Source organism: Trichosurus vulpecula, chromosome 8 (assembly GCF_011100635.1).
Source record: "Trichosurus vulpecula isolate mTriVul1 chromosome 8, mTriVul1.pri, whole genome shotgun sequence".
Taxonomy (NCBI): Eukaryota; Metazoa; Chordata; class Mammalia; order Diprotodontia; family Phalangeridae; genus Trichosurus; species Trichosurus vulpecula.
In genome coordinates this window covers 49,811,101-49,836,527 of record NC_050580.1, presented here as the reverse complement: position 1 = coordinate 49,836,527, position 25,427 = coordinate 49,811,101, and the positions used below count along the sequence as shown (strand labels likewise).

Below are 25,427 nucleotides of genomic sequence, written 5' to 3'. Positions count from 1 at the left end.
GTAGAGAATACTTTGTTCCAAGCTTGAGGGGATGTGCTGTAGTTTTCAGAGCTATTTCTATACAGCCAGCTCTGCCACACCAGCACTCCACCTCCCCCAAGAACCACCAACCCTGACAGGACTCAGATCTTAAGCAGGCTCTGTACTCCTGCTCTGATCCGCCACTTAATTCCTCCCACCAGGTGGGCCTGGGCCAGAAGCAATTGCAGCTGTAGTTCTGTAGCTGCAACACCCCCGCCACCCCTGGGGTGGTGGCCGAGCCTCGAACTCCTTTCACTCTGTCTTCGCAGCTTTTCCCACTAACCTTCTCTGTTTTCTTTGGTAACTGCCACAGCTTACTGATTCAGGGTGCTAGGGCACTAGGGTTCACCCGGCTCCTGATCTGGTTAGTCCAGACCCGGTCCACACTGGGCTCTGTTCCTCTCCGCTCCCAGCTCCGTGGGATAGATCTTACCCCGTGACCATCCAGGCTCTCCTGGGCTTGAGCCCTGCTTCCCTCTGCTATTTTGTGGGTTCTGCAGCTCTAGAATTTGTTCACAGTCATTTTTTATAGGTTTTTGGAGGGACCAGGTGGGGGGAGCTCACCTAAGTCCTGCTTTCCAGCTGCCATGTTGGCTCTGCCTCTCAGGTCATGGATTTTGAGAAGAGACATTTGATGTCACCAATCCAATGTTCTTATTTTATGTATGAGGGAATGGAGGCCTAGAGAGGTCAAATATTTTTTCTCAAAGTCACACTAAAGTAGTAATAGGTAGAAAGCCCTGCATTTCCCCTTTGGTTGCTTAGTAAGGCTTTATAACTGAGTTCTTATGTTGGTTGAATTACAGGAAGGTGGTTTGCTGGTGCCCTAGCTAGGTAGTAAGGGAGAAGAAGTAGAATTCTAGATTGCATAGGGTTAGGCAAATGGTAGAAGGTGAGAAATCAGGAAATCCTCTAATTTTGTAGTTCAATGGGAGAGAGCCATTCGTGGCCATCCTAGACCTCCATGCCCAGTCCTTATTCTGGAGAACCTCTATTTGAGAAGCTACTTTCCAGAGAAGAAGATTTCCAAACTCTCCCACCCCTAGCGAGACTGATGGAAACCTCTCTTCATTCGCTTGGCAGCTCAAACCCTTAGGACACACCTGTATGTCTCCCCTTGTATGGCTTGTCTCCCATATCCCAGTTGAAAAGTCATTTTCTCCTTGTTCCCTCCCCCCATATGGATGCAACATGATGTAATGAAAAGAGTCTTACACTTGGAGGCAAGAGATTAGTTCTGGATCTTTGTGCAGCCTTAGATAATTTTCTTCCCTCTCAGGGCCTCTGCTTCTTTCTCTGTCAAATGAGAGGCTTCCTTCCAATTGAGAGGTGGGGGAATATGGGTGTAGAATGGTATATACCTAAAGGCAGTCACTAGGCCTGTTGATTTTGCTTGTTTTTCCTTGTTATGAGGAAGGGCTCATTTGGTGGTAGTCATATATTTTCTGGGGATGATTGTTATATTAAAAAGGCATGAATAAAACTTATTTGAAAAAATTAATGAGGGTATTAGATCAAATGATCTCTAAAGTTTCTTCAAACTCAAAATTCTTTAATTCTATGAACTAGGGTTTCTTCCAGCCCTAACATTATACCTTTTAAGGTATTTGGGCTCTTTCTTCACCCTCTCATTCCTCCTGTCTAACTCTCTTGCTCCTCTTCCTGGTCCTATAGGCTCCTGAAAGGACAAAGAGTCAAAGATAGTGGTTCAAAGGCCCTCATGGCATGTTGATTGGTGCATGAAATGGGTATAAGGTGGGTTTGAGGAGCTGAGAATGAGGAGTCTCCCTGCTTCCGGACACTTCTTCAGTCTCTTTTTGTGCTTTGTAGAAAGTCTTGGAAGTAGATGCATGCACAATAAATTCCAATCCCTTGTACTAGGATCTCTCAACAGAATCTGTTCTGTCCAGGGAGGGCTAGGGCTGCAGCTGCTGTTTGTTACCCTGTGTCACCTGAAAGAGTTAAGTCCAGGTGGAATGTGCTGACTGACAGGCTGGCTTGGGGACTACATTCCAATCATACTGTCACCCAGGCCCCCCCTGGCATTGCCTTCCATGACCTGTGTTTCTCAGGCTCTGCTGCTTAAGACTGGGATTCTTTGGAAGGGGGATTAACTCCACTCTCAGCAGGAGCTGCCTCCTGGGTCTGGGCTCCAGACAACATTCTCAGCTTCTTATCAGAGAAGTTTCACTGGCTGGGGATATATAAGGTAGCTAACAAAGGCATGAAATATGATGTGCCCCTATTGGGGATGTCATGGATGATATCTTCCCCCTCCTTAGAAATGTTCATTGCCATCGATTCCTAAGCCTTCTCAGGTTAGTAATACGATAACCTTTATAAGAGACTTTAGTCCTCTGAAGTTGTATTATTTGATCCATGTGGATACTTCTGACACTGATGTCGACCAAAATTCATCTTTAACTTGGGGGGATGGTCTTTAAGAATTGATGTGGCTGGAAAGTTCAGCACCTAAGATCATACCTGGTGATGAGCAACATTAGCCCCACATGACATCTAGTCAGCCAGCCTATGGGCTCTGGCCAGAGACTCAGGGGCCTTTATTAGGATGTCAGTTCTGCACTTTACTTCAAACCTTTCAAGCCCTTTCATATCCATCACCAGCTAAACTACCATTGTATCTTTTACCACAGCTAAGATGGTGTAGGTCCTTAGTCAACTTGGGGGCTGAGATACAAGGTGCCCATGTGTCCTATCCTTCTCATCTGGGAGAATTGGTGCTCTAGGGAATGGAAGTGCCAGGAAAGATGGATTGGACTTTGGATAAGTAAAAAGGATGGAGAGACAAAAATGATGGTATGGTGTGTGGCCAGTCAACTTTTTGCCTTTCAGCCTCTCTCTTGAGATGAGACTCGAATAGTGAATTACATGAGGGAATGAGCTAATCCAAGTGGACAAATGAGAAATGGATATGGAGCTGAGTGAGGAGGGGAAGGCATCATAAGAGCCAAGTGATGAGGGGCTGGAGCAGCAAGAGTAAGGAACCAATAGTGAAGAATAAGGGAGAATCATTCTAGATCCAGCCAGAACTGCCAGCACCCAGTCTTCCCACAAGACCTAGTCAGTCGTTACCATCTATTCCTCTTCATAGAGGTGAAATGTGGAAATGGTTCAACCCTCAGCACCTGAACTATATTTCTTTAAACTCCTGAGTTCTGGCTTTGCTGCAGAGGAAAAGGGCTGCCTAGTTTAAGGGGGAATGTAAGGGCTGGGTCCATGGTGAGTACTTGATATGCTAATTTAATTCTTTTCTGCTAGTTTGATTAAGAACTCTACTCAGTATGCTGTAATTTTGTGGAAAATTTCCATTGAAATGCAGCAAGGATTGGACAAGGGGCAGAGTCTTCCTAATGGATGGGGACACCAAAAACCAGGAATCTAGTGAGAGCCATTCACTTGTTCACCTGTGGACTAATGATATGAGTGTTAACAGCCACAGAGGAGTATAAAAGGAGAGGGGTAGCCAGCTCTTCGCGAGACAGAAAGAACAATGGTACTCCCGAGTGCATAACTTTGAGAGTACCTGGTCCTTATTTCTGAACAGGCTCAGGCAACTGGTCAACAGTGCCCCTACTGGTTAAATAAATTTTATTGAATTGAATTCTTTCTTTCTCTTGTCCCTCTCTAATGCAAACTTTGCCTCCTGGTTTACATTCCCAGCCAACTCTCTTTGCTTGGAGCAGAGAACTGGATTGAGGTCATGGCATATTTTGGCTTTGGCACCGAACTATAATCATTAATGTTCCTTTCCAAGCACATAGATTGATTCTGCAAGAAGTCATTTCCAGCATTGTATAGTAGAACAAGTACTTGATTTGGAGTCAGAAGCCTAAATTTCAGTCCTGACTCTACTATTTGCTGTGTGAGTCCGGCTAAGTGACTTATGCTCTCTCCCTATTCCTAGCTACCGCTTCAGTTTTTAGCTGCATTCCATACAAAGCTTCTGAGACAGATGAATGTCTCCATTTTGTCACCTGCAAAATGAGGAGGTTGGATCAAACCTCTGATTCTTTTATCATAGATAAGTGGCTACTTTAGATATTAATAATAATTTAGTTTTCTGTGATGTTCTAAGGTTAACAAATGCTTTCTTCACTACAATCCTGCCAGATAGGTAATATGAGTATTAGCATTTTCATTTTACAGATGGGCTCACAGAGTTTAAGCAATTTAGCCAAAGTCACACAGCTAGTAAGCAGTGGAGCCAGGATTTTTTTTTCCCAGAATGAGGGATAATGTTTCAGGAAGAATCTGAACCTCTCGATAAGAAGCATTCCTCGCTCCTTGGAATGGAGACCTGAGCAATGTCAGTGTTGAGAATCTATGCTGGGATTGTCCTAGATGACTGCCAGTTATTTCCTTTGTGATCCTGATGGGGTTGGGGGTGGGTGCTACCATTTGTGAGCCTTTCTAGTTGACGAAAAAGGAGTAGAAAGTGGAAAAAACCCTGATTTAGAGTAGAGTAGCTGCGTGTAAATCCCTGCTTCACCTATGTGGCCTTAGGCAAATCATTCATTCTCTTTTGGACTCAGTTTCTTTTTCTGTGATGAAGGGGTCTCCTTGTGGCTCTAAATCCTGTGAGGAACAGTGGTTTGAGCACTAGACACTTGTTATAGTAGGCTAGCCTCCTGGATATTTGCCCAGAGTCCTGTCCTAGCCAGATTACATGGAGAGCAACAGAGTAGAAAATCTTGTTTTATTCAATTTAAATCATCAGCAATCTTCACTCAGCATTGTGGCCAAAATAATAAAAAAAAAATTTAAAAACCCCAACAACCAACACAACAAAGTTTTTTGGGGAAGTTAAGTATGAAAATAAGACCTAGAGTCTCTTGGGTCATCCAGTTTGTTCCATGATGCCAGGTTCCCCTTCCTTCCTGTCCAGCATCCACAGGGCCTATGAGGAGTTTGGGCTGGGCTCATGGGGCCCAGAAAGAGCCAGACCATGTTTGGGTGGGGCGATATCAATGAATCCTGAGCAGGTCAAGATCTAAGAGAAAAAGGCAAATATATCAATCAGCAGTCATGGGATAAATTTCTACCACTTCCCCTCATTTTGTTTGGCTTCCTCCACCCTCCAGCTGCAATATGGCCCTCCCTAGAGGGTGAGGAACTGTCCTGTTCCCCTCTCCACCTCACTTCCCAACTCTAGGGCCAGGAATGTCTGGATGCATTCACTAATCATTATACATAATTCTACCTTGGAATTTAGCTTTTTTTTAAAAAAAGGGTTTCAATAGCTTCCCACCATGGATAATATAAACTTCTTAGTCTGGCATTCAAGGCCCTCTCCAAGAAGTCCTCAGCTTATCCTTCCTTCATACATATTTTCCCCATCCCCCATATTGACCATGCTTCCTTCCTTTCCAAATGTTTATTCACAGAATTCTCTTGCCTAGAAGTCTCTCTCCTCCTCCTCTCCCAGTCTGGAGCTCAAATCCCACTTCCTTCAAGACCTCTCCCTTGTCCACCCCACCCTTCATATCAGTCTGGCCTTGGGTAGTATTAATAATAATAATAGTTAACATTTATATAGAGTTTTTAGTTTTAAAAGCACTTTACAAACACTGTCTCATTTTATTCTTACAACCATATAGGTAGGTGTTATTATCATTCCCATTTTTATAGAGAAGGAAACTGAGGCAGGCAGACACTGAGTGCCTTGTCCAGGGTTACACAGTTAGTAAATATCTGAGGCAGAATTTGAACTCAGGTCTTTCTGACTCCAGATCCCACTGTATCACCTAACTGTCTAATATTTGGGGTTTACAGACCAAGGAAAGATTTAGCTAAAGAGAGAAGCTCCTGCTTACGTTAAGGTCCTCCTGCAATGCCACACTTTGGCATGAATCTGTTCCTGGTTTTTTTAAGATTATGCCAGCATATGACATATTCTCATGATTACTATGATTAGATCATAGATTTGGCACTGAAATGGATTCAGTGAGTCTGTTGATTTTGCTGATGAGGAAACAGGACCCTCAGACAGGTTAAGTGATTTGTCCAAGGTCACCCAGCTAGTAAATGTCTGAGGTGGGGTTTGAACCCAGGCCCTCCTGACTCCAAGTCTAGTGCCCTATGTATGACTCCATGATTTGGAGGCTTCAGGTATGGGTCTGGTGAAGGACTGTGAGTCTATCATCCAATGACCAATAGTAAGTGTAGAAAGACTCATCATAACAATGTTAGCCACCAAGGGTGATGGGCTTTTTTTGAGGGAGGAGCAGTGCTGTGACCACTTATGAAGGCCACTCTGGTTGGGAGCGGGGTGCAGCTACCTCTTCTCTATTAAAGCATGGAGAAGGTTGTGATATTCTTCGTTTTAAATTGTACCAACAAAGGCCTTTCAAAATATCAAATCATTGTAGGGAAATGTCTAGAACAATTCTTTTCTCGTGATAGACCTTGCTTTATGGCATCATGGGCAGAAAACTGGAATAGGGAGTCTGAAGAGCCAGGTCCTAGTCCTAGATTAACTATTAATTCAATGTGCACCTTTGGGCAAATTACTTAGTTTCCTTGCTGGATCCACAGGTTGATCCTGGGGCAATGTATCAAGTCATATCCCTCACTTTTCATCCTTCCAAGTTAAGCCTGAGCATCTCTGGGTGACACAGAGGTCTGTGGAGGCAGAGGGAACTGGAGGTTGTGGTGATGGAGCCATGGCCTCCCCCCCCTTCCCACACTTGTCAAATGAACATCATGACATTTATTCTGCCTACTTTTTAAAGCTCAGAGAACACCTCAGAATCGGTTCAGATAATAACTCCAGACCAACTCGGACTGTTCCCCTGGATCAGCTTGAGACTATCTCAGGACGAGATCAGAGAGGTTCTTGGAATAAGCTCTCTGTCCATTAGAGGTTTCATTGAAAGATTCCCACAAAACCAACCAAACAACATTCATCTCCACCCTGGATCACTTTTCCTTCCCTGACCATAACTGTGACTGTCTGGAAATTCTTTTTTCTGCCTTCTTTCTTTAAAGTCCATTAAAAAAGTGTCTCTCTTTTTCAAAAAATGTTGTCAAAACCAACAGGCGTCTCATGGCCTTTCTGGGAAAACTTCATTCCTAGATTCCTGTTTGTCCTGGCTCCTCTAGAGTGTGGTTGGAGTCCCAGAGAAATATTAATAGACTTGTTTCATTGAACTATGCAGCCCTTTCCAAACACTTATGTAAAATGTTTGGAAGAGAGTATGATACAGATTTCCACAAAATGATGGAGTCCACAAGGAGGAAGCCTGTCCCCAGGAGGCCCCAAGGAGAACAGAATGGGCTCCTCTGTCCCCCTAATTATTCCACTCTTCTGTTGAGTGGCCTTTATAGAGTCCAATTGCATCTTCTGTGGAAAGGACATGTTGCCTTTTTCCTCCTTTGGCGGAAATAGGCAGATCAACGCAGGTCTCCACAACCTATCTCTCAGTTGCTGCTGATGCCCTTTCCTGGACTACCTCTAACTTGCTTGGTTGGCTCCATGGTCTGCTTGGGCAAAGTGAGACTATGATGAGAAATCTGGAAAAACTTCCTACTTCCCTTCCCCTGATTTAGATAAGCTCTGTTTAAATGAGGAAGATATGTATAACTCACTTCAAACTGACTTAGGTGAACTGCAATTTAATGTCAACTGTTGGAGGACTTTATCAGAATATAAATGCAAGGGAGTAGAGTGTCTGTTATATTTATTGGTCTATGATCAATTACCTTGGTGGTTAAGGCACAGTGCAAATAAGGCCAAGATAACAGTGATTTTTGAACCCTGGGTGGGTCAGTTATCTGTGTTTGGTCTCTGTTAACAGATTGAATCCTTAGACACAGTCTAAAACACTACCCCAGGTACATCATTTGACCCTGGTTACAGACTGCTCTTTAGTCCCAACCACAGACAAAGGCCTAATTTTGACCACAAACCCCCTAACATACTACAGAATGCTCCCTAAACCTACAGAATGGTTCTTAACTTTGGTAACTGACCAGCTCTTTAAGTTTGGTCACAGATTGACTGGGGATAGATAGATCCCTAATCCTGGCCATAGGCTAACCTCTAATCTCACTCACAGACTAGCTCTCTAATTATGGGCACAGACCAACCCCCAACTCTCTAACCCCAGCTACACACTGATCTCCAACTCTGACTATAGATTGATAACATAATTGTTTAGTTGTCTCAAGAATGTATATAGGTGGTCGTTAGGCAAGCCAGATACGAGATTGTGCATGGCTCAGCTGCAAGAAATAGAGCTCAGGGCTCCCATCCTATTAGTGGTGAGCTAGGAATGATGTCTTCAGATATAAAGACTAAATCAGCCAGTGTGCCATATGTATGCTCAAGGTAAGTGGTGTCCACAATCATACTTAAGTATGTATTCAATTTATTCTTACTTCCCTTACTAATTGGGCATTCCTTAGGGAAAATCAGAATTAGAGTCCCAAGTGAATTTCTTCAGCTGTAGCTCTATCAATTGCACATATTTCTACTCAATCATCTTCATGACCCATTTCTAGGACTGGTCAGATGAGCCTGGCAGAACATTTGGTTTAATTGTTACCAAAGCTCTCAAATCAGGAAAAAAACCTTCTTCTCTTCCCTCCATCTCCTACCCCCATGCTTTCCTCTCCTTCTCCATTTGGCTCACTGGTCTGCCATCTTCAAGGTCCTCCATTCTTTCCCTGCCCAGAGTACAGATGAGGGCAGAATGAGGGAAGGGAAGGAAGGGGTCCCTTGTGAAAACTTGGGACTCTTACTGGGCAATTTTGCAGTTCGTGGTGGCGACATAGCGTCCGGTGTAGTGGATGTTGCATCTTACAACATTGTTGGTGAAGTCAGACTCCAGCACGATGTACTTTGGGTTCACCTGCACCTGTGAGGCAAAGGGGGATGGAAGGAGATGGGAACTTGGTCAGAAGCAATGATTTCACCCAGCCACTCAAACAGATAATGGTGAGAGAAAGAGTGCAAAGGAGAGGTCACAAAATTACTCCTTTCCCTCTCTTTCTTAGAAAAATCCAAAGCCTCCTCCAAAACAATGAAGGTTGACTAATATCCCATTTAGCCCCCTTCCACATCCATGATTCTAAAAGAGGCAATTTCTGAGAAATAGAACATACTCCTACCCAAATATGAATGTAAAATAAACATAATTCATTAGTAGATAATGGGTTGCAAGCACTGCCACTATTCATGTGTGACAGAGATGTTGCTATACTGAGAGAGTCCTGAGAGAGAGAGAGAGAGAGAGAGAGAGAGAGAGAGAGAGAGAGACTGAACCAAATTACAAAACTTATTTCTTGAGATATTTAAAAACCAATATGATTCTAGAACTTCCAGGTGCTCAGTTATAAGCTTTTAAGGGCCCAAATCACAGCTCACTCATCCTTGCATCTCCACAGTGTACATCACATAGTAAATGATTTTTAAAATTTCCACTAATGTAAGTGCCTTCCCTCTGCCGATTATCTTCAATTTATCTTGTGTAGATCATTTGTACAGTTATTTGTGTGTTTTCTCCCTCATTAGACTATGAGCTCCTTGAGATCAGGGTTTGTCTTTTTCCTTTCTTTGTATTCCTAGTACTTAGCCCAGTGCCTGGCACATGGTAGGCACTCAATAAATGTTTGTTGAATGACCAACAAAGTGTCTTGGATGAATTTTTTTAAAAAAGGACACCTCTAGCCATTAACAAAATGTTGTTGACTAATGTGAAAATATATTTCATATGATTGTACATGTCAGCACATATCAGTTTGCATGCTATCTTAGGGAAGGGGGAGGGGCTGGAGGGAGAAAAAAATTTGGAACACAGAATCTTGTAAAAGTGAATGTTGAAAACTATCTTTGCATAAAACTGGAAAAAATCAAATGCTATTAAGTGGGAAAAACAAACAAACAAACAAAATAACCACAAATGTTGCCAAGCAGAGATTCCCCTGAGACTACTTTAATGAATAGCTAAGGGTAGGCTATCATTAGTACATTAGTGGTTTATATGTAAACAGGGCAGTGTGGGATGATGCAAAGTGTGCTGGATCTGGAGTGAGAGAAGAAGCTGGGTTTAAATCCTGCCTCCAACATTTACTGATTGGGGGACCAAGGGCAGGTCACTTCATCCTTAAGAGCTTCAGATTCCCCCAGTTTAAAAGGGTGCTCTTGTTGGGAGGCTGAAATAAGGCAATGTAGGTAAGGTGCTTTTCCAACCTTAAAGTACTTTATACATCTCTGTTATCAGTCAGAAGAATCATTTGTTATCGTAACAAAGCATATTTCAATAGCTTGAATTTACAAAGCACTTTACCTCCATTACTTCATCTGATCTTTACACCAGTCTGGTGAGTAAGATGAGTATCATGCCCGTTTTATAGATGAGGAAAAGAAGCTCCCAGGGTGAAGCAACTTATCCAGGACACAAAGTTAGTAAGCGATGGGTCAGTCTTGACAATCGATTCCGAGGCCAGTACACTTCCTGTCATATATGCTCTGCCTCTCCTGTTACCATGCTAGACTCATTTGTTTTAACATATCCCTCATAATTTCATTTGCGTAGCTCATTAGATCAATATACCCTATATTTATGAACAGTGACAAAGTTCCATAGAACAATGATTCCAAATTCCATGAACAGGATTTTAATGAACCTGAATAGAGGGGACTGACTCCCTTCCCTTGCACAGAACACTCAGTCTGGACTCTGAGCTATAAAGTATAAGATCTAGAAGTGTGTTCAGAATAAAAGGGAAGACCTTTCCTGCCCCCACTGAGAAAGAAGAGCTTCGGTTAAGTAAGAAGGATGCTTTGACCAAAGTCTGGGAACTCTGGAACATGCTGCTTACAGCAGTCTGGATTGTACCTCCTCTCTGAGAAGAGCAGAGATGCCTCAGGGATGGTTCAAAAGGCCACCTTGCCTGAGGAAGAGGCATGGATCAGATCCTCTCTCTCATCCTCTCTGGCCCTCAGATGCCCTACTGCATTTTAAATGTCAATAACACGGCCCACTGGGATGTCCTTGCCAAAGGCTTTATATGGGGAACCTGTGTGCACAATGCTAAAGAATTCTTTTAGAAAGTACAAATTCTGTCTTTCCAACACCCGCCATCCAACAGAATACTTTCATTGCTTAATCCTAAGCATTTGAAGATGAGATTTGAAAAAAACTTTGATAAAGAACTGCATCTTTTACTTTACACCCAGATGTGTGTAGAAGCAGAGGCAAGACCCATGTATCTGAGGAAAATGTTCCTTGTTTTCATCCCCTAGGGTTGCTGCCTCTCTTGGTTGCCATGGAAACCTACCTTGAGGATGTAGTTGCCAGGCTGCACATCAGTGATGTCAATCCACTGGCAGTCGATATCAGCATTGTATGTATCATAGCACCCTGGACTCAGGCCCTGAGAAGGGAGGAGAGGAGGGAGAACAGAATTCAGAACTCAGCCCTTACTTCAGGCTACTCACCTCCCACACTGTGCTCTTTGTCCAAGCCCTTTTCCTATTGGTTCCCAGAACTGACTGCTGTTCAGACCTAGTGGTTGGTAGAAGATTGAGTCATCCTCTTTTGTTTCAAGCATTCCTTCCTGATACTTTGGGTCCACTCTGTGAAATACAGAATTGGAGTACCATGGAATATAGCAGACCTGGAAGGAATTTAGCGATAATCTAGCCCAACTGTCTTCATTTTAAAGAGAAAGAAAAGAAGGCCTAGAATGATTGAGTCATTGGCCCAAGTTAGTGGCAGAACTGGGTCCAGAACTCGGGATTTATGACTCTTCTTTCAAGGCCTCTCAGATTTCAAGTAACTTCTCAGAGCTGGGCTGGGAGAGGGGTTTGGTGAGGGGTCTGATGCTGAAGGGGCAGAGAGAGGTGGATATCTAAGAGAACCCTGCAGGAATCTGAAAAATCAGTAAAGAACTTAATTATCAACACTATTTCCCTAGACAAAAGGACAGTAACAGTGAAAAGAACATGATTTTCTGAACTCTCATTGTTAATTAATCCAGGGAATTATTTAGGATTTTTGTCTTTGTCCACATCAACTTTACTAGTCTCATGGACCCCATTAAATTTTTAAAACATTTGGAAGATTCACAGACCAGCCCTTCTCTGTCCTCATCATCACCTCTTATAGGCCTACCTTAGTCAAGCCATCAGTCAATTCTATATTGCTAAGTATGCAGTGGGTGCTCAATAAAGACATCATCAGTCAGTTCTATATTGCTAAGTATGCAGTGGGTGCTCAATAAAGACACTGCTGCAATGAGTGGGTGTTCTTGATTTCTGGTTGTTACTGTGTGGTATAGAGACTTGCCTATAGTAACACAGCCAGCTAGTACATGTCAGAGGTAGGCCCAAGCTCATAGCTTATCCAGTAAACACAATGTCTCACACAGAAAGGACCTATAGACCTTCCTTTAGCTTTTCCTGTTGGTCAGGGCCCTCTTCCTACTTCTATTGCCTTCCCGCTCTTCCCCCACTGACCTGTGTGTGAGAAGTGCAGGCATAGCGTTTCAGGTTGCCAAAATCGCACGTGGTGTCTTCTAGGCAGAAGCTGGCTTTGTGACCCTCAGCCACCTTTTTGCCTGTGGTAGCATCCAGCAGGTCGTAGTGGCTGAATTCATCCATGCTATGGTAATGCCTACAAGGAACAGAGATGCTCAGCTGTGGCCTGCTTAGTGGTGGCTCACTCAGAGACCACAGTGCTGACCAAGGTGCTGAACAGAGGCCCAAGTATTTCTGGAGAATCCCCAACATCTGTGGTCCGTGGCTCTTTCTCTTTCGTGCCACTGCTGGCTGCTTCACTTCCTACTTTATCCATCCTCTTATCTGTCTTTCCCAGAAGAGGGCCTGATGGGACAGAGGTGCATCTTCTGCCTCCCCTTTGGGGTGAGTCTAGGAATGAAGTCCTTCCAAAGAAGACTTTCACACACCTTCATCCAAACCTAGTGATCTTTTACTTCGCCCTATCCCCTCAACATCCCTGGGACCCACATCTAGGTCTGCCCTACCTGGTTCTAAGCTCATACCCTTTTAATAATAAAATGTATACATATTTTGTCCCTTTCCTCTGATTCACAGTTTAAATTTTCACAGAGATCTTGAATACCTTCTTTCTTCAAAAGATCCATGATTATTGCCTTCCCCTAGACATATCACAACCCCTCCTCACCTTAACAGGTGAAATTCATGAGTTGTTATGGCCAAAAAATTCATCACCTGGTGGTCAACTTTGTGATTGTGAGAACTTCTCTACACTTAGCTAGACTGGTCCTCAGACAACAGTCGTATAGTCTTGGCCCATGCTCAAAGCCTTTCTAACTTGGTAGCATTTGTCAGAACTTTTACTCCATACCTCCAAGCCAGTATAAAACATTGGGAGTCAACTTTACCCAAGATATGAATCTCTAAAGGTGGAATTTCAGGTCCCTGGAAGATATGTTTTTGGACAATGGGAAAGACTCTTCATATCACATGACAAAGGCAGTCACTCTATATTATAGTTGAAGTACCCACACCAGTGGCCCCTTATAAACCACAGATTTTTTTCTGAATCCAAATGACAAGCACATACATAGGATGATAAAGGCAGAAAAAGACCTCTCCAACAGGAAGGCAGAGAAGATGTCTAGTCTGGATATCAGTCCTAATGTCATCTGCCTACCTTTCCCTAATCCCTTCCTGCTGCTTCTGGGAACCATTACTTACTGGTGACAACTGTGCCATTCCCAAGTGTGGCGGGGCCGGTTGGGCAGAAAGTCAGCTGTGCCCTGGTTCTTCACTCGCTGGGGAAACCGCAGCAAGACACGTACATCATAGTCGGTAGCCTCAGGGCTATAGGCAGTGCTGGAGAGGAAAAGACAGGGAAGAATATCATAGGAATTATCACTGTAACCACTGTCACTTTGACCAAACCAATGATTTGGAGAAAGTCACCAGTATTTATAGAAAATACTAGGGGCTTGGCCATTGGAAGAAATAGTCTCATCTTCAATTCAGCTTCATTTCATTTTAATTTCATTCAATTCATTGAATGCTTGTGCACATAGCACTAAGCTATGGACTGAGGAAACAGATGATATGAATCATCTTACCATATAATGAAGGATAAGACATGTATACAGATAAACGAAACATGAGGTAGACTGTGATAGGGGCAAAGAAGAGTGACATCCAAAGTGCAAAGAGAAACTTAAGGAGAAAAATCATGGGATCATAAATCTAGAGCTGAAGGAGACATAAAAGGCCAGCTCCTGAGAGGCTGACTTGCCTAGGGTCACATGGCTGGTGAACTTGAACCCAAGTCCTCTGATGATAGAGTGAGTGCTCTTTCTACTATACCATACTGCCTCACAGGTGTTGGGGGGGGGGTCAGGGAATACTTTATGGAGGAGGTAGCTCCTAAGTTGGTCCTTAAAGAAAGGCAGAGATTTTAATGGCAAGGAATCGATCCCAGGCATGGGGGGTGGCATGGACAAAGGTCCATAGAATGAAAAGATCATCACTAGAACCGTGGATAGCAAATGGTCCATTTGGATGAGGTGAGGACTACTCTTAGCATACTACCAGCACCACTATCACTATGACTACCATTGCTAAAGAAGTAGAAATGGCAAGAAAAGTGGATTTGGAGTAAGAGGATTGAGGTCCAAATCCTGGCAGTGCACCTGTGTTACCTTCAGCAAGTCACTTGGCTTCTTTAGACCTTGGTTCCTTGATTTGCAAAATAAGGTCCAGATGACCTCTATGTTCCTTCCTAATTCTACACCTATGAAGCAACATGGTGTGGTGATATAATGGTTTAGAGTCAGAAGACCAAGGTTTGAATTCTGGCTCTGCTGCCATGTTCCCCTGTCTTTTCCTCTCCAGGCTAAAGGTTCTAGTTCCTCCAATGGCTCTTCATATGGCCTGATTGCCCACCAGTCTCCCCACCATTATGACTACCTTCAGTTGGACATAGCCTTTTTAAAATGTGGTGCACCTAACTGGAAACAATTATCCAAATGTAGTCTGATCTTGGGACATCGTAGCAGGGCTTTAAATTTCCTTGATCTGGACCCTAGCCTTCTATGAAAGTACCCTAAGATTGAATGAGTTCTTTCAGCTAGCATGGACTTTGTTCACTCATAGCTTTACAGCCTATTAAAATAATTGGATTCTTTCTGTAGAAACTGTTGTCTAGTCATGTCCTCTAGTTCTGCCCTCATGCAGTTGCCCTTCCGAATTGAGGAATAGGATTTCAAAATTATCTTTATTTCATTTCATTTTATTAGATTCAGTCTGTTTTTTCTGGTCTTTGGGATCTCATCACTTTATTAGCAACTTTTCTCCTCCCCCAGGCACTTCCCCCTAGACAATGATCTTTATTAATCTATTCATCTAATTATCTATTAACCATCTATTAACTATTTACATTAACCATGTAGATTTATAGCTGGTTAAATGATCCCTTAATCTGCACCTGTCCATTGTATACACAAGGGTATTGTTTTGTCAAAAACTTTCAGAAATTGAGGCATTATGTCTACGGCACTCCACTGATCTGCAAATCTAGTAAATCTATCTAAACTTGTAAACAATGTCAGCCCACCATGAGTTGTTCTTTCGTCTGTGTTTGAAAGGCAACATTTACTTTTTACTAAGGAACTGACAATCATTAACAAATATGAAACAGATTTTCCCAATATGATTGGGAAAAGAAATAATGAAAATTGATAATCATTATGTCAGTGCCAAAGTAATTTTGAGCTTCCTTACTCTTCATTTAAAAATAACTTATTATGCATTTACCTCAATCTTAAATATCAACAAAACCTTGTAAATGTTAGAATGTAAGTTCTTTAAGGGGAGTTCTTGTGTTTGTCTTGTATCCCTGGTGCTAGAGAACCAGCCTGGCTTAGTGGATAGGGAGTTGGCCACAAAGTCAGGAAAACGCAAGCTCAAGTTCTGTCTTGGACACATACTGGCTGTATGATCCTGGACAAGTCATTTAACCTCTTAATGCTCTACTCTCTAAGATTATATGTTGTAGAGAGTTGCTGACCCCTATTGGTAGAGAAATTTTCCTCATTTGGAAGTTCCCTATAGCAATGAAATCAGAGATTCAGTTCCTATTTCTGGTGCCTGTTACAGTGCCTAGCACATAACGAGCACTTATAAATGCAGGTAATATTGAACTCAATACACATCTATAACTTATTATGTTCCTATATGTCACTCCCTCCATACCCACTTTTGTTCTCTGGCCATTCATCTCAGTATTTATGTATACTTTTTCCCATATAGTTGCAAAATGATTATAATTTCTTCAATTTGCATTACTTCAAACATCTTCTTAAATTTCTTTATAATCTTTAAATTTTTGATACATGTAATGTAATATTACTTTACACTGATATAATGTATTTTCTTTATCTATTCATCAACCATTGAAATTTAGTTTGTTCAAGTCAATAAACACTTATTAATACCTACTATGTGCCAGACACTTTGCTAAGCACTGAGAATCCATAGAAAGAAAAAAACAAAGTCTCTGCTCTCAGGGAGCTCATAGTCTAATAGGGGAGATAGCATGCAAGTGACTATGTAGAAATAACATATAGGCAAGATAAATTGGACGTAATCAACAGAGGGAAGGCACTGAGATTAAGTAGCACTAAGAAAAGCATCTTGTAGAAGTGAGACCAGCTGAAGCTTTTGTACGTTAAAGAAATTACAATTAAATGTGTATGCATACAGGAATAGTTATATCTTTATGATGACACAGGGTATAGTCATAGTAATGGGATTCTGGTCAAAGGATATAATTGTTTTGGTGATTCACATTATATATCCCTCTAAAAAAGATTCTGCAAATCTGCAATTTCACTAACAATGTATGGATTCGCTCTTTACTCCACAACCATACCAACAAGTTGTTGCTCATTCCATCTCCCCCCAATGTTATGGGTATGAAGTGGTACTTCAAAGCTGTTTCATTCTTCTTTGATAATTAGGGAGGTTGAGCCTTTTTTAAATGATCCCTTATGATATGTTTAGCCTCTTTTTTCAATAATCTGCTCAAATCTTTTGCCACTTTATCAAATAGTGATTAGGTATTACTATTGAGTACTTTAATCAGTTTCATATACATTTTATATGTATTTTTTTTGTCTTATAGTTATCAAAAATGTTTTACCCAATCTAATTTTTCTTTTCATCATATTATTTTCTCATACATACTTTTTAATTCACTCTTTAATTCCCAAAACTTTTTTGATTTAACATTAAAAAATGTATCTGCTCTCTCTCTATAACTAAAAAAAAATTCACTTTTCTTCCAGCTGTTTGAAATTTATTTTCTTATGCTTCATTCTATGACCTGGCTGGAATTTGTTATGGAATACTTTATGAGGTGAGGATCTTAATTATCTTCTATTACCAGCCAGTTTGAGCAATATTTATTAAATAATCAATCCTTTCTCTAGCTTCATTGTATATAGGTTCATCAAACACCAATCATTTGAATGTATTTGCTTCTAGTTCTAGTATTTCTCTGCTGTTCCACAAGTCTGTATTTTTCTTTAAAACCTGAGAGTTTTGATAAAATGTTTTATATATTTTTTTCCTTTCTCAAGTTAAAGTTTTTTTTTTCTTTCTCAAGTTTGATATTCTCGCTTGTTGGTTTTTTCCAGATAAATGTCCTAAGATCATGGCATTTAGAACTGGAAGGCCTTTAGAGATTATCTAGTCTAATCCCCTCAGGAAATTAAGGTACAGAAAGAACTTGCTGACCATCACAAAAGTAGTAAGCACCAGAGCTGGAATTCAAACCTAGGTTTTCAAAGTCTAAATTCATTGTACTTTGCAACATAACACATCACTTTACCCAGCTCTACAAAAAACACATTGGTATATTTTGGTTGGTATGACATAGAATCTACAAACTACTTTAGGATAATCTCTTTATTATATTGGTCAGATCCATCTATGAACACTGAATTTCACTCCTATTATTGAGATCTTTTGTTTGCCAATAAATTTTAAAAATTATTTTTGGAAAAGTGATGTGTGTCTAGGTAAACTAATTTCTAGACACACATAAGTATAGATGTATTTGCTATTGCTATAAATTGGGGTTTTACTTAATATATTCATATTCTTGAATGGTGGTGGTGTTGTTCAGTCATGTCTACATATTCATGACCACATTTGGGGTTTTCTTAGCAAAGATACTGGAATGATTTGTGATTTCCTTCCCTAGCTCATTCTACAGATGAGGAACTGAGGCAAATAAGATCAAATGACTTCCCCAGGATCACACAGCTAGTAAGTGTCTGAGTCTAGATTTCGGCTAAGGAAGATGAGTGTTCCTGGTTCCCTGCCCAGTACTCTATCAACTTTACCACATAGCAACTCCTATTCTTGAATGATAGTATATATGAGAAAACAAAACATTGTTATGGACTTATCTTGTGTACTGCAACCTTATCAAATTCACTTATTGTCTTATTTTGCTGTTGCAATTGGTGATGGATTTTCTGTGTAAGCATTCATGTCATCTGAAAACAATGGCATTTTGATCTCATTTTCTATGTTAGTCTCTTTAGTTTATTATTGTGATTTCTAGCATTTCTAATATTGTTGAATAGAAATGGATACAATGGGCATCCTAGTCTGCTTTTAGTAAAAAATGCTTCTGATGATTCTTCATTGCACATAATGCTGCCTCTGAGCTTGGGTAAATATTTCTTCTTATGTTGAGGAACAAGAATTTTATTCCTTTTTTAATAATTTTTTTCTTTTAACAATCATGAATGGATACTGTATTTCATTGAAAGAATTTTATGAATTCACTGTTATGATTGTAAAATATTTTTTTAATAACTTCTAGTTGTTCTAATATTGAACTATTTTTACATTGCTGGCATGCATTTCACTTGGCTAGAATGAAGACATTTTAAAAATGTGGTGGTATTTTCTATTTGCTAATAATTTTATTTAGAATTTTCACATCCATATTCATTAAAGAGTTTGGCTTAGATTTTTCCTTTTAAGCTTAGACTTCATAAAGTTTAGACTCAAGACCATATTTGCCTCATAAAATGAACCTGGTACCAGTCAATCTTTTTCTAAATTTAGCAACATTCTATGTAGCACAGGAATTATTTGTTCTTTGGAGTTTGGAAAAATTCCCCTTGAGTTTATAATTTTTTGCACAGTAACTCGCTGATGATTTGTCTGATTTATTCCTTTGAAATGTGTTTATTTATCTATTTCCTCTTGCGTTGGTTTTAACAATATTTTTTTCAAACAGTTACTCATTTCACTTATGATCTCCAATTTGTGTGCAAAATACTTTAATGATATTAATTTCCCTTGTATTTTTATGACCTATTTTGATTTTTACCTTGGCGAATGGTGTTTTGTGTTTTATTTTGGTGGGATTGTTTCCTAAAATGTCAACATTACTTTTTTAAAGCTCTCAGTTCCATCGATTAAAGTGATTCTCTCTTTTTTTCTATCCTATTCATTATTGCTCTTATATGTCTTTTTTATTTCCTTTGGAGTATTACTGTGTTCTGTTTATAATGTTTTCAAGTACAGGCAATTTAATCTTTGTTCTTCTTTTTGCTAATTAAAGCCAAACAAATTTCTTCCAAGATTCACCGTGGCTGCATACCATAGATTTTTATAAGGGATATTAGCATTAGAATTATCTTTGAAATATTATGTCGCTTTCTTATAGCTTCTTCTTTAACTGCTATATTAAAAGATTTTTTTTAGTTTCCATGTAGATTTAAACCTTTTATTAATGATGCAGTTACTTTTTTCCAGCTTTATTACATCATAGTCTGATGCCTTTTACCATTTATCCTTGGTTCCTTTTAAGTCCAACTATGTGGTGACATAGTTTCCAGAACTTTCATCATTTTGGACTCTGTCTAATTTATCAATGTTCCACTTAGAACATGGTGCCCCAAACTAACATAATAATCTAGGATGACCAGCATAATAACCGAGAGCTTAAACTAGGAGTAACCTCTCTATAGAGGGAGAATCGAGGGAGTGTTCCAGCAGAGTAGACTAAGAGATGAGTAGATGGAGTGGGGAAGAACAGCTGAGTCTGATAGAATTAACACAAAAGAAATCTGTGCTGTATGTGTACCAATTTTGAAAACATTGAGGGATCAGTTTTCAAGATGCCTGAAAAAGGAGAAGATATCAAAAGATTTGGATAAAAAATGTTGGAGAGAATTATTGGGAGGAAAAAAAGGTGACTAGGAGGATATTAGTAAGTACTTACTCATAAACCTAATTTCTCATCTCTATAATGAGCCCAGGGAAGCTAGGTAGCCCAATGGTTAGAGTACTGGCCTGGAGTGAAGGACGACTCATCTTCATCACATCAAATTTGGCCTCAGACTAGCTATGTGACCTTGGGTAAGTCACTTAACCCTGTTTGCCTCAGTTTCCTCGTTTGTAAAATGAGCTGGAGAAGGAAATGGCAAATCACTCCAGTTTCTCTGCCAAGCAAATTCCAAATTGGGTCATGAAGAGTCCCAGCTGAACAACAACAATAAGGCACCTTGATATACCCCCAATGTAGGAGGGGTGAGACATGAAGATTTAGCAAAAGGGCTTGAGAAGGGGTGGTCAGAATGGTAAGAGCAGAACTAGGAGAAACTGGTGGCTCAAGAATCTGGGGAGGGGAATGTTTAGGATAAAAGGTTGGTCAACAGTGTCTGATGCCACAGACGTCAAGTTTGAGGTTTGAGAAAAGGTCATTGGGTTTGGCGATTACGAGGTTATGGGCAACCTTGGAGAAGGCAGCTTCAGTTGAGTGTTGAGTGTGGGAGCCAGATGGCAAGGGATTGAAAGGTGAGTATTGGGAAAGTGGAGGCAATGAGTACAGACAGGGTTTTTTAATGACTTAGGTCAAAACACAAGGCCGTTTACCCATAGTGAATGAACCAACTGCACACAACTTAAAACAGAGATAAGATGTTTCTATCTTCTCCCATTGATTAGAGTAGAATCCAATCCTATTCACTACCCACTCCCTCGATTCCTTGGGGCCTGCCAGAACCAATGTCAACAAAACCATCCCACAATCATATCCTCCATCGTTAAGGAATATGTTGGTGTGGGAATTTTCTGAGGCGTTGCCTCTTTCTCTAGAAAAGATAGACATGAAATAGATGACTGACAGTACTTTGGAAAGCCTAGAAAAGGAATGATGACTCTGGAAAGGACAGTTCCCTAGTCCGTACCCTCATAGGGGAGGACTTCCATAATTCTGTAATAATTCAGATCTGGTTGTGTAAGACCCTGATTCCAGGGCATTGACTGACCACTTTGAAAGCAAAATTTCCACACTTTTCAGAGAGAGAGGAGTCAAGGATGAGAGTTTTACATATTGAATAAATTAGGCCCAAACAGGTTATGTGATTTGTCCAAGGTAATGGTGGAGTTAGGACTAGTAATGAATCCTCGGAACCACCTTCAGTCTTGCTGCAGTGTGTCATGTGCTCCTTACCTGGCCAGACATTTTTCTTCGGCTGCACAACGAAGGGAATAGAGATGGGCCCTCTGGACATAGGTAGAGGCCTGCACATAGTTGGGATCAGGTACCAAGTCAGGAAGACCTGGAAGAGAGAGACAAAGAACTGAAAGTCAGAAAGTGCTTGTGTTAACAACATCCCTGCAGTCTTCAAGAGGCTGCCCCATCACCACCATCCCCAGGCAGATTTGAGGCACTTTGACTTGGTTTAGCTCCATCCTTTTCAATTTTATTTTGCATAGCCATTTTAACTGTCCTTTATGGGCAAATTCTACACTGCAGTAGGAAGAGCTGGGATCAAATTCTGCCTCTGATGCTCATTAGCCTTGTGACCTCTTGGTGGCCCCAGGCAATTCTCCAAGACTCTGTGTTACAGTTGTGGTACCATTGTGCATCTGTGGAGGGAATTTTCACAAGGGAAGTTCCCTGTAGCTGTCAAATGGACCTAAAACTCAAGTCTGATCATATCATTCAATTAATTCTAGTGGATACCTGTTGCCTCCTGGATAAAATATAAAATCCTGTTTAGCTTTTAAAGCCCTTCCTAACTTGGACCCTTTGTATCTTCTTCAGAGGTCTTTGTGTCCCCTCCTTCCACATTCTCTGCCATGCTGTGACACTGGTCCCCTTGCACCAAACACACAAAGTACTCCAACTCCGGGCTCTGGTTATTTTCATTGGCTGAACTCCATGCCTGGACTGCTCTGTCTCCTCCTCTACATCTCATGGCTTCCATCAAATCTCAGCTTAAGTCCCATGTTCCGGGAAAAGCATTTTCTGATCCCTCTTAATCTAATGGCTTCTCTCTGTTGATGATCTCAAATTTATCTGCTCTTTATCTTGATTGTACGCAGTTGTTTGCATGTTGTCTCCCTCATTAGACTGTGAAATCCTTGAGGACAGGGGCTGTCTTCTGCCTGTGTTGTATCTCCAGCACTTAACACAATGCCTGCAGCATTTTTTGTTGTTCAGTCGTGTCTGACTCTTCATTAGACCATTTGGGGTTTTCTAGGCAAAGATACTGGGGTGGTTTGCCATTTCCTTCTCCAGCTCATTTTACAGATGAGGAAACTGAGGCAAACAGGGTGAAGTGACTTGCCCAGAGTCACACAGATAGTAAGTGTCTGAGGCCAGATTTGAACTCAGGTCTTCCTGATTCTAGGCCTCAAGCTCTATCCTAGCCGCCTGGCACACAGTAAGTACTTATTACTGATTGACTTCAGGCAAATACTCTCTCTACTCCTGAGTTTCCTCATCTGTATAATGAATATGTTAGATTAGATGTCCCTTATGGTCTCTTCCAGCTTTAAATCTATAATCTTATTGGGGGGTGGACATTAGTCCCTATCGTCAAGAAGCTTATAATCTATAGTGCATTACAACATATACATAGATAACAACAATATACATTTTATTATGATAAGAAGGTCAGAGGGGCCAAAGCACAGTTCCCCTATTTCTCAGTGCCTCTCTTCCCAGGGAGACATTTTCTGTTGATGGTCCAGTGATGCCAAGGCCAGAGCTTGAGGACCTGAGATTAGCAGCAGACACCTGCCTTGGGGCTTGCTTTCAGGTGGTCCTCACTTAGGGAGGGATGATTGCCTATTGGGAGTCTGTGAGTTAGGCTTAACCCCATTTAATACACAAGGAGACTGAGGCAGACAGAGGTTAAGCCACTGGTTCAGTGAGTGTCTGAGGCCACATTTGAACTCCTAGCTTCCTGATTCCATGGCCAAGGCTCTATCCAATGTGCCACCTAGTTGCCAATCTATGATCCTATAATCCTATACCATAATGTCCACGGGCCTCAGTTTCCCCTTCTGTGGAATGAGGCCCCTCCCAGTTCTAGATCTGCAGTTCAGTAAGTTCTCCTGGGAGGGAGGGGAGGAGTAGAGGGGGAAGGAGCATGGGAGAGGCTACTGGGGTTTTGGTGCTCAGGGATTCTGGGGCAAAGGAGGGGTGAGGTCTTCATATGCCCCTGGAGAGGCACCACTGGGCAGGAAGCGAACCCATCTCACCCATCTGCAGAACCAGGAAATTCCCAGGAGGGGGTGAACAGAGGAGGGAGCATGGAAAATCCTTTGTCCCGGGGCTGCTGACCCGGCAGGATTCTCAGACCGGGCACTCAGCCTGACCTTTATTGAGTTTGCTTTGGCTAGGACAATGTTTCCTTCATTTTAGCTCATAACAGAAAGGCCTCTCTTTTGTGCCTCTGGCCAAGCCCTGGATCCATCCCACTCCCACGTTTTGCTCTCTCCCCTCCCCCTCTCCACCCCTTTCTGCCACCTCCCCCCCCCATCACACCTGCCTTTATCCCCACTGACTAGCTGAGGGGGAAGGACCCTAGAGGCTGGTCTTTTATCCTCCCTTTTCACCTGGGCTTATTCTCCTCAACCTTCAAGGCCTAGTTCAGGGATGGGGAACCTGCAGCCCCAAGGACATGTGTGGTCCTCTAGGTCCTCAAGTGCAGTTCCCTACCACTGGTCTAGTCATGGCCCTTCTCCTCTATGGAATCTTCATCACCTGCCCCAGCCCTCACTAAGCTCCTTCTCCGGTAGCCACCACAGGCCCTTCCTGTCTAATCCTCAACCTTGCCCTGCCCTTCTCTTTCTGTGTGTGCCATCTCCTCAGCCAGACTGAGACTTCTCCTTGACCCAGTTTCCTCATCTGTAAAATGGAGACAAAAATAGCACCCCCCTCCCAGGATTGTTGTGAGGATCAGACACTATATGGAAAGTGCTTCACAACCCTCAAACCGCTATATGAACACTAGATTTTAGGAGGCACAGTGGAAAAAGCACTTACTGCATTTGGAGTCATGCAGCCCAGACACTTACTAGCTGTGGGACCCTGGGCAAGTCACTTAACCCTGTTTGCCTCTGTTTCCTCATCTGTAAAATGAGATAGAGAAGGAAATGGCAGACCACTCCAATATCTTTGCCAAGAAAACCCCAAATGGAGTCATGAAGAGTCAGACATGACTGATAATGACTAAACAACAAAAAGCCCCTGACCCAGAGAGACAATGGAATATAGGTGAAGGTCCATTGTTTTGAGGGTCATGAAACTCAAACATTATCCCTGGTTCTGCTTCTGGTTTGCTGCGAGAGCTCAGACCAGTCACTTTTGCTCTCTGGGTCTCAGTTTCCTCACCTGTAAAGTAAGGGGTTAGAGTAGCCAGGCTTTCACGAGTCTTTCCTGAGTTGTGATTTCTTCCTCCTCACCATCTCTCCCCTCTGGCTCCCTGGGAACCCTTTCATCAGCTGCTTGGTTCGGGTTGATGAGAAAGGTAAGTTGAGGCTTTGGTTTTCAGCCCCCTGCCAGGGAATGTCCTCTCCCCATCCCCCTCAATCCCCCACTCCACCTTCACTGGGCCAATAAGTCACTCAGGGGCCTCTCCCAAGGCAGCCAGCACTACTTCACCCTCCAGGAATGAAGGGAAAGACCGGAGAGGGAGGATGAGGTTAATCCTGGTGGGGGGCAGTAAGGGAGGAGGGTTGGCTAACAGCATCCGCATTACCCAAGGCCTCTGGAACGATTGCCTCATTTCCTAAGGGGCCCCAGACTCCAGTGGCCTTCTTGGCAGGAGGGGAAGCAGCATTTCCAAGCAGGGACCTGGGTCGGATCATTTCCCTCCTTGGGGCCTCCTCTCACAGATCATCAGTGACCTTCCTGGGGGCCTGGTGAATTCTCTCCTCCCTGAAGGCCCAAGCAGAGCTCAGGCCTGAGACAGTTTCGAAGCCCCGTCCATGAGCCAACACTCTTTTCTCCATACAGGGTGAAATCCTTCGTTCTCTGAGAACCCTTCTCCAGAGCAAGCTTGTCTGCCTCCTCTCTGTCCTGTGCCCGGGCCTTCTCAAGGAG

General features: G+C 42.1%; 1 protein-coding gene across 1 annotated transcript in view; it reads right to left on the bottom strand.

Annotated features, from left to right (window-relative positions):
* Window positions 1-4,721: 4,721 nt before the first annotated feature.
* The window catches only part of LOXL1 (lysyl oxidase like 1), a 47,989-nt gene continuing 27,283 nt past the window's right edge, over window positions 4,722-25,427 (bottom strand). Inside the window, exons 2-7 of the mRNA XM_036734234.1 lie at window positions 21,540-21,648; window positions 13,730-13,867; window positions 12,506-12,662; window positions 11,326-11,421; window positions 8,785-8,900; window positions 4,722-5,032 (exon numbers count right to left, since the gene is read on the bottom strand). Coding sequence (XP_036590129.1) covers window positions 5,026-5,032; window positions 8,785-8,900; window positions 11,326-11,421; window positions 12,506-12,662; window positions 13,730-13,867; window positions 21,540-21,648 — 623 coding nt within the window. The 3' untranslated portion in view covers window positions 4,722-5,025. The remainder of the gene's footprint in view (window positions 5,033-8,784; window positions 8,901-11,325; window positions 11,422-12,505; window positions 12,663-13,729; window positions 13,868-21,539; window positions 21,649-25,427) is intronic.